We start from the raw sequence: 8,972 nt of genomic DNA on the forward strand, positions 1-8,972 counted from the left end.
TAGTTTAAAAATTGCATAGATCCTAATTATTGCTCGTGATTTTGCTATCCCGATCAGGCGATTGACGCGATCCCGATGCCCCTACCCCAGATTTACAGCGTCGCTCCGAGGAGCGGGAGCAGGGCAGCAGGTGGGGGGGCCGCGGCGGCCCCCGAAGGCAGCGGCGGGACCCGCCGGGCTGCCCCCTGTAAACACGGCGGCGGCCGCCGGCGGGCGGCGGGGCTGGGCTGGGCTCGGCTCTTCCCCTCTCCTCTCCTCTCCTCTCCTCTCCTCTCCTCTCCTCTCTCCCGCCCCGGGGGCAGGCTCAGTCGTGGAAGATGGCGTTGAGCTGGGCGCTGAGCACCCGCTCGTGGTGGGGGTGGCCCTCGTAGGGCGCCAGGCCGTCGACCGGGATCTCGCAGCGGGAGGCGGCGGCCGGGAAGATGGCGGCGTGGGCGGGCGCGGCGGCCAGCGCGGCGGCGGCGGCGGCGGCGGCGGGGTAGTGCATGGTGAAGGCGTAGCTCTTGTCGAAGTCGGCGGCCGGCTCGTGCTTGAAGGAGAAGTTGCCGTTGACGCTGAGGGGCGGGCTGAGCGGGCCGTCGAAGGCGGGGCTGGCGCCCTCCGCCAGGCCGCTCTCGAAGAAGGGCTCCAGCGCGGCGCCGTAGGCGTGCGGCGGCTTGAGGTGGAAGAGGTGGGAGCTGTCCATGGTGCCGTAGGGCGGGCTGGGCAGGCCGGGCGACTGGTAGGGGTAGGGGTGGGCGGGGAAGGGGGCGCCCGCCGCCGCCACGTGGGGCGGCACCTCCTGGCTCTGCTCGGGGAGGAAAGTCCGCGGGTTGAGCTGCAGGCAGCCGGCCACCAGGTTGGTGGTGGGCTGCGACAGGCCCTTGCAGAGGGTCTGCACGAAGGAGACCAGGTCGGGGCTCTTGCCCGAGCGCAGGATCTCGGAGAGCGCCCAGATGTAGTTCTTGGCCAGGCGCAGGGTCTCGATCTTGGAGAGCTTCTGCGTCTTGGAGTAGCAGGGCACCACCTTCCGCAGGTTGTCCAGGGCCGCGTTCAGGCCGTGCATGCGGTTGCGCTCCCGGGCGTTGGCCTTCATGCGCCGCAGCTTGAACCGCTCCATGCGCGCCTTGGTCATCTTCTTCTTCTTGGGGCCCCGCCTCTTGGGCTTCTGGTCGTCCTCCTCCTCCTCCTCCTCTTCCTCCTCCTCTTCGTCCAAGTCGTCCTCCTCGTCCTCCTCCTCGCCGTTCCGCAGCGAGTCCTCCTCGGCCTCGGCGTGCAGACCCTCCAGGTCCTCCTCCTTCTTGTCCGCCTCGTGCTCCTCGTCCTGGGAGCTGAGGCACTCGTCCGTCCAGCTCGGGGGGCCCTGGGGCTGGGGCTCGCCCATCAGCCCGCTCTCGCTGTACGACTTGGTCATGGTGAGCCTCTGCGTCGCGGAGGAGACAGAAAAGAGCCCGTCAGCACCAGACCGGCGGCCGCGGCCCCGCGCCGCCGCCCGCGGGGAGAGGCCGCCCGCGCCCCCCCCGCTCCCTCCGTCCCCTCCCGACGGAAGCCCTGGCTTCCCCCGGCGCCAGCGCGAACTTTCAGTGCTCTCCGCGGTCCCGCCTTGTGCTCAGCTGCCATGTGCTCCGACGCCCTTACGGAACCGGCCGGTGCTACGGGGAGTACGAGCAGGCCGCCCGGGCGGGAGGCAGCCCGGGCGGCACGGCGCGGGCAGGCCGAGCGGCTTCTTTACAAAAACCCGCCACATTTGCCGAACCGGGGAGGGCCGCGGGCCGAATCGCAGGACACCCACGGGGACGGATGGCCGCCCGTGGCGCCTGTCCCCGCCGCTCTCCGCGGCTCGCCCTCGCCGCCGCCTTGCGCGGGGCTCCCGCACCGCCCCGACGGGCGCCGGGCGCCTGCTTCCCCCGGACCGACGCTGCTCAGCCGCTCCCGGCGAGGCTCCCCCGGGATTGCCGCTGGGTGCCCGCGGCGGGGAGGCGAGCGGCGGCGCTGCGGGGCCCCCGCCTGCGGTAACAGGTGCGGGACCGGCCCCGGCTTTCCGTGTCCGTCGTCCCCGCCGCCGCAGACGGGCATCGTCCCCCCGCTCCCCGCGGGGGCCTTTTGTGGGGGGCCGCGACCGTCCTCCGGTCGCACCGGGCACACCGGGGAGGAACAATGCCGCCCGCCCGCCGGGGCTCAGCCCGCCGCGCAGGAGAGGGAGCTGGAAGTTAGGAGGTGCGTAGGTGGAGGCACATATACGTCTGTAATACGTGTGTGTATAGATGGACGCACGTATACATTTACATACATACATGTGTGTGTATGGAAGGACATAGACGTTTACAGATACGCATGTATACACATATAGATGCGTGTGCGCGCAGGGATGGATACAGGTGTGCGCACGCACAGCTGCCTGCACGCACCGGCAGGAACGACCGCCGGTTCCCACGACCGCAAGAGACAACATAAACCGAAGCTGCTCCGGCAGAAGCAGGTCCCGCCCGCCCCGACCCCGCAGGCTGCTCTCCCACCCCGGTAGCCGCCGCCGCCGCCGCCAACCCCTTTCCCGTTGGGGGGGGGAACCCGGTTTCCCGTTACCTCCGTTGCTCAGCCTCTCCTGCGCGGTGACGGTCTCATAACCCCGGCACAGCTCTCCGTGCGAGGGCGCCGCGTGTTTTTTTTTCCCGAGGTTGCGCAGCGCCGGGCTCCCCCGTTATATAGCGGGACCGAGGATGCGCGGCGGGGGGCCGGCACCGGGACCTGGGTACCGCGGCGATCGCCACCGCCCAACGCGCCTGCGCCCCGCCCCGCGCCCCGCCCCGCCCGGCGGCACGCGCCATATGGCCGCCCACGTCAGGCGCGGCGGCGGCCGTCCCCCGTCCCCCCCCCCACGTGACGCCCCTTATTTGTATGCGGCCGCGCGCCCGCCCGTTGAGCCGCCACGCCCTTTGTGGCCCGCCGGCCACCGCCATCTGTCACCGGGCGGCCCCCCGGCGGCGGCGGGGCGGGCGCGGTGCGGAGCTCCGCTCCGCTCCGCACCGCGCCCGCCCCGCCGCCGCCGGGGGGCCGCATTGTTCCCATTGTTCCGGGGTGCGGCCTCCCTCCGCGGGTCCGAACGGGCGCCTCTGACCCCCGGAGCCTCCATGTCCCCCGTCCTTCCCGCTCCCCCGCCGCCTCAGACACCCCGCACTCTCCCCCCACCCCCTCCCGTGGCTTTCTCCGGTGCCGGGGGAAACGGCGTCCCGGGGCTGCTGTGCCCCTCGGTCTGTCCTGCCGTCTGGAGCTGAGGCTGTTTCGCTTTCCCCCGGTTTTTGGTGGAAAGACCGGCGGTTAACGGGGAGTTTGAAGGGCAGCTGCTGAGCGGTGGCTTTAAAGTCTTCAATCGCCTCGGCGGAGTTTGCAAACACCGCCGAATTTTGGAGGTGCGCTTTAACGAGGGAGATGCCCCCCTTGCACGGTGACACGGGGAGCTTTGCTACCGGCACGCGTTACCCGGAGATTTAATCAATAAAAAGAAAACAAGAAATAATTCTTTTTCGCCTCATGCGGCTTTAAATGCGAAAGCAGTCATTCCGCCCGGCGGAGACAGATTCCAAAGATAATTTTCCAGGTCGGGTTATTTTAAAAACGTTTCTCTCCCGTTCGTGACCTACATAGCCCCGGGGCTGGCGGGGCGGCAGGAGGGGACTGCGGGGGCTGTTCGCCGTCTCCGTAACCGAATGCGAAGGACAACCCGCTGCGTTTTGTTATTTCCAACCCGGCCGCTTCTCCGTCTGCAGCGAGGGGCGGCAGCGCGGCGTGTGCCGCCGGGTCGGACGAGCGGGGCCGGAGCGGGGGACTTCGGGTCACCGGCGGCTGCGGCCCTTCCCGGGGGGCAACGGCCGGGAGGGAAGCGCCGGTGCCTGCCCGCCTAACGGCAGTCGCCGCCCGTGGAGAGCCCCTCTCCGCCCGCAGAGCTGCCCCCGAGGCAGGGGCCGGGAGGATGCCCGTGCCCCGGGCGGCCGGGCAGGGCGTCCCGCCGGGCCGGCCGCCCCCTCGGGAGCGCGACCCCGATACCGGGGCGCTACCGGGGCCGCCGCGCTGCTGAAGCGGGCGCGCTTGGGAAGCGGCGAGGTCCGAACAGGTTTTGCGGGCGCGGGAGAGGGCCGGGGCTGGGCCAGCCCTGTCTCGGCTGCTGGAAAATGTCACCCGCGTTGGGATGGGACTGGGTGGGAATACACCCGGCGTGGGGGCGCTGGGGAAACGCCAGGCAGAACCACCAGGAGGAGGGCTCTGGCAGAAAGCTGGATGCCGGGGAGCGGTGGGAGCTTTGGGAGCTCGTGTGCCTCTGGGTGCGTTCAGCACAGTCAGCTTCCCCGAGAGCGAAATGAAGTCAACAAATTGTCGATAGACGGATAAGCAGACAGACAAATACAGAGGCAGGCGGTCGGACGGAGGGGCTTAACGCCCGCCGAGCCCGGCGCGGGGGGCTGGTCCCGCCCCAGGCGGCGCTGGGCGAGGGGACACGCGTGGCCGTGGAGGAGCCGGGCCGGCAGGTACGCGGCGCTCCTCGGGGCACCCGTCGGGGCGGAGGACGGGCGCTGCGCTCCGGCTGCGGCGAGGCTCTGCCGCGCCGGCTTCGTCCTTCCCGCTCCTCTCGCTGCTGCGGCACCGCCTCTCCTCCCGGGCCCCCCAGGCAGCCGGCTCTGCCTTCCCCGCTCGGGCCGTCCCCTGCCTCCGTGGCTCCGGTTTCCCACCTTCCCTGCCGCTCCTCTTCTCCCGGCCCCGTGATTTTATCGCTCCAAGCGTCTCTGTTTTCCCCCCTGACCTACAGACTCCTCCTTCTCCATCTGGCTTCTAATTCGGCTTCTGCTTATTTTTCCTCCCGAATCCTTTCTCTTTTCTTTTTCTCTTTGCTTTTTCTCTTTTCTTTTCCTCTTTTCTTTTCCTTTCCTTTTCCTTTTTCTCTTTCCTTTTCCTCTTTCTCCTCTCCCGCCCTGCCCCTCTCCCTCTCCCTCTCCCCCCCCGCGGCGCGGCACACGAACCGCACGCGTCCCAGCAAAGCTCCTGCCCGGCCCGGCCGCCCCCCGCCCCGCCGGCTGCCGCCTCAGCCGCTGCCTCCCGGCCCTGCCAGGAGAGGAAGCCCCGGGGCCGGCTGGGGCCCGGTGCGGCGGGCGGTGGCGGGAGCGCATCCCCTGCGCGGGCCGCCGGGGCTGAGCCCTGGCCCGGCCGGGCGGGAGGGGGGGGTTGTCGCGGGGGGAGCAGCGCTGTGGAAACGTCTTGCACTTGTCCGGAGCGCCAAATCCGCTCCCGAGGAAATCTCTTGGGTTTGCGGCATTATCTTAATTAAGATAATTGATTCATATTGCACCTGCGAGAGTGCGGGAAAAGGATGCCTCCCCGAACAGCTTAAAGCTATTGCAGAGAGGAAGCCGCGCTTATCGTTTAGCGAGTGATTTACTGCCCGGGCAGCCCGGGCTGTTCGGGCTCTCTCCTTTCGCTCTCACGCTTCCCGCTCCCTCCCTCTCCAGCGAGGCACCCACGCAGAGCCCGAGGGTTTTCCTAAATAAAAAAAGAGAAGGGAAAGTGTCCCTACCCGCTCGCCCTGTCCCCCCGGCCCCACTCGCCACGGCCCCTCCATCCCGTCCCGTCCCGTCCCATCCCATCGCGCCGCGGAGCCGGAGCCGGGGCCGGGGCCGGCAGCGCGGGCAGCCGGGCTCGGGAAGGGCCAGCTCGGGTTGCCCGGCCGGGCCCACCGCGGGGCTCCCCCGCTCGCCCCTCTCCGGGCGCCGGGGCGGGGGGAGGGAGGGGGCAGCCGCACCGCCCGCTGCCCGGAACGCGGCGAGCAGTGACCGGCTTGCTCCAGCTGCCTTGGCTCAGCGATCACCGGCGGAGAACCACGCTCCAAAACACCGCCCTGGTACCGGGCGGGTGCCGGGCTGCGCCTGTGCCGCACAAGCCGCTCTCCGGCATACATGTGCAGCTGGGCTCGAAACGGGTACGAACGATTAAGGTGCCTTTTCTGCTCTTTTTTTTCCCCTTAAGACTCAGTGTATTAATTTTATTGAGCCTTTCCCCGTTAGATAAATGCTGTTGTTGTTTTAATGCTATAAATGTAAACTTCTATTTAGTTAATGGAAAAGTACATCACCACCAAGGTTTAATTATCAGCTTTTTAAATGACTCTTTTAGTCGAGTGCACATAATTATGAAATCACAATAGATTTAAAATATAATTCAAATGGATTAAAAAAAACCAAATCAGAGAAGTACGTACCATTAAAGCAAATGTCTAAATTGTATTGGTAGGCCAGCTACCGCCTGAGCTAGAGTTTAAATAACATCAGCGGTCTTCGCTATCGGTGTCAAACCACCTCTGTTATTAGGAAAAAGGATTCTTATCAGACAGGATTTAGATGCTGTTATAACTGCAAAATCTAATTATTTTTGATCCAGGCATTTACCCCCAGAGTCCCACCTTGTTTAAATAAAGTGTTTTCTTTCCTCTTGAACAAATGCATTTCCATTTGAATTAAATATTGATAATTTGACCTTTTAGTTCCTTTAACTAACCAAAAGGGAAAAAAAAAATCCAAATGTAGATCCTAGTGCCTTGCCCTAGTGGGTCTTTCCGCTTGAATAGGCACTGAGATTAAATGAGTCAAACTTCCTCTTTCATTGCACTCTCTTCGCACTAATTGCTTATGCAAAAATGCAGATTTGTATTAATTAGTAACTCCACTGATTAGTTCGGTGGTATTTTAACGTAATAAATCATGCTGCAGACACGATTTTTGGCACTTCCCCAGTAGTGGCTCAGGATGCAATAAGTTTTCCATATTAAATAAAATCTTAGCCTAAATCTACCTTTTCGTTGCAGGTACACTGCGTACCACCTGCTGTACGCACCTGCTACGGGAAATTACCTTCTGTCCCTGGCAAGCCTCTTTCCTTTCCTTGATAATGCACTCCTCTTCACAGGGTGTAGACTTTAAAATGGGAAGCATGAGTCACAGACTCAAAGGAGAGAAATCTGATGTTATTTTTAACCCTTTCAAATGAATAATGCTCATTTTTAAGGGGATGAAACCTACGTAGGATACATCAGGTGTAGATTTTTCTTTTCTTTTCTTTCCTATGCCCAGCCACATGATCTCCTTTTACAGCAGCATTCACTGCAAGCCCAAATTATCATGCATAAACCCAGGATTTTTTACATTTCTTTCTCCTTCCTTGAGCTGCAGAGACTGAACTCTTACAAGCGTCACACTTGTTAACTGGAGTTCATATCTGTGCTGGTTTTGGCTGGGATAGAGTTAATTTTCTTCACAGCAGCTAGCATGGGGCTATGTGGTGGATTTGTGCTGGAATCAGTGTTGATAACACAGGGATGTTTTTGTTATTGCTGAGCAGTGCTTACACAGAGTCAAGGCCTTTTCTGCTTCTCACCCCACCCCACCAGCGAGCAGGCTGGGGGTGCACGAGGAGTTGGGAGGGGACATGGCTGGGACAGCTGACGCCAGCTGCCCAAAGGGCTATTCCACACCATATGGCGTCATGCTCAGCATATACAGCTGGGGGAAGAAGAAGGAAGGGGGGGACATTTGGAGTGATGGCATTTGTCTTCCCAGGTGACCGTTACGCGTGATGGAGCCCTGCTTTCCTGGAGATGGCTGAACACCTGCCTGCCCATGGGAAGGAGTGAATGAATTCCTTGTTTTGCTTTGCTTGTGTGCGTGGCTTTTGCTTTCCCTATTAAACTGTCTTTATCTCAACCCACGAGTTTTCCCACTTTTACTCTTCTGATTCTCTCCCCCATCCCACCGTGGGGGGTGAGTGAGTGGCTGTGTGGGGCTTAGTTGCTGGCTGGGGTTAAACCACAACAATATCTTAGTCAGGTACAGAGGCCTCAGCAGCAACAAGACTCCACAGTATCCGTAATGGTATCTACATAGTACTGAAAATGTCCACGCTTGCTCGTACCATGAAACCACTATAAAAATCTCTCCAGAGCACGCACAGGCTGATGTATTCAGTAGCTTAGACCTACATCTGAAAAACCTTTCCCAATTCTTTCAAAAATCATCCCAGATAATACCTTTCTTTCTGTTTCCCTGGGACAGTGTTGTCTATACTTCACACCTTTTCTTCAAGCAAGTCAGCATAATATATTGGAATGATATGTACCACAACAAATAATGTTGACTAGTACAGTACTTGGAAAAAAGAATAAGAGGATCCAAAGGAATATAAAAGATGATGACCCTGGTGCCATTTCCTCATAGGTGACACTTTCAGGGCCAGATCCTGAAAAACCTTTGTCTCGCTCCTGCCAAGACTCTCACTCACGTAAGCAGGACCGCTGCCACAAACAAACCTGCAGGATCTGGCCTTTGGCCCTCGGTCTAAGCAGTGCAATGGGGTGGAAGAGCAGCAAACACAGGTGCCAGCAGATTATCCAAAGCTTTGCTGAGATTAAAATCTTGTCTCAATATGAGTTATTGCATATTCTCTAAATAGAAATCTCCTTAGTGGTGGCTTTAAAAGGTCTGCTTTTGTTTTCCTCTGAGAGAAAATAATGGTTGAACCCCAGGCTATGCCTATAATAGCTTACACGTTCGTTCCCTGTGGCCATCTGATCTGAACATTTTGGAAACATTTTGCAGTTCTTAGTGAAGATATTGGTTCTGTTAGTGTTCCTTTCTTGAAGAGAGAAAGCAAAAGTCAAAATGCTCTTACAGGGTTATACAAAAACCGATCCTGATTAATTTCAGAACATGGTTACTTGTTTTAGCAGTATCCCGAGAACAAAAGAAGGAAGGTTAAATCAATGATCCACAGGGATGGAAAAAGAGATTCAAATAATCATTAAATCTTATTACATAACATGGCTTTGTTTTACCTCTCGGAGTGAGTTCACACCTGGGTCTGTGCTTTAAGTGCTCCACAGTGAGCTGGGCATGATGGCGAATCATTTTCCCATCACAGTACAGTGTAACCTCTACAGCCGTAGAACAAAACTAGTCACC

The 8,972-nt window shown here is 60.1% G+C and overlaps 1 protein-coding gene across 1 annotated transcript; it reads right to left on the reverse strand.

The window, feature by feature from the left end:
- Positions 1-304: 304 nt before the first annotated feature.
- NEUROD1 (neuronal differentiation 1) lies at positions 305-1,399 on the reverse strand. The gene has a single exon (XM_072874536.1). It carries the CDS (start codon positions 1,391-1,393, stop codon positions 305-307), a length of 1,089 nt encoding a protein of 362 aa, XP_072730637.1. The 5' UTR covers positions 1,394-1,399.
- Positions 1,400-8,972: the final 7,573 nt, after the last annotated feature.

This window comes from Ciconia boyciana, chromosome 10 (assembly GCF_034638445.1).
Source record: "Ciconia boyciana chromosome 10, ASM3463844v1, whole genome shotgun sequence".
In the NCBI taxonomy this organism is placed as follows: domain Eukaryota; kingdom Metazoa; phylum Chordata; class Aves; order Ciconiiformes; family Ciconiidae; genus Ciconia; species Ciconia boyciana.

Excerpts from the sequence above, each read along its gene's own strand:
- NEUROD1 (XM_072874536.1), bottom strand. The coding sequence starts at position 1,393 with ATGACCAAGTCGTACAGCGAGAGCGGGCTGATGGGCGAGCCCCAGCCC.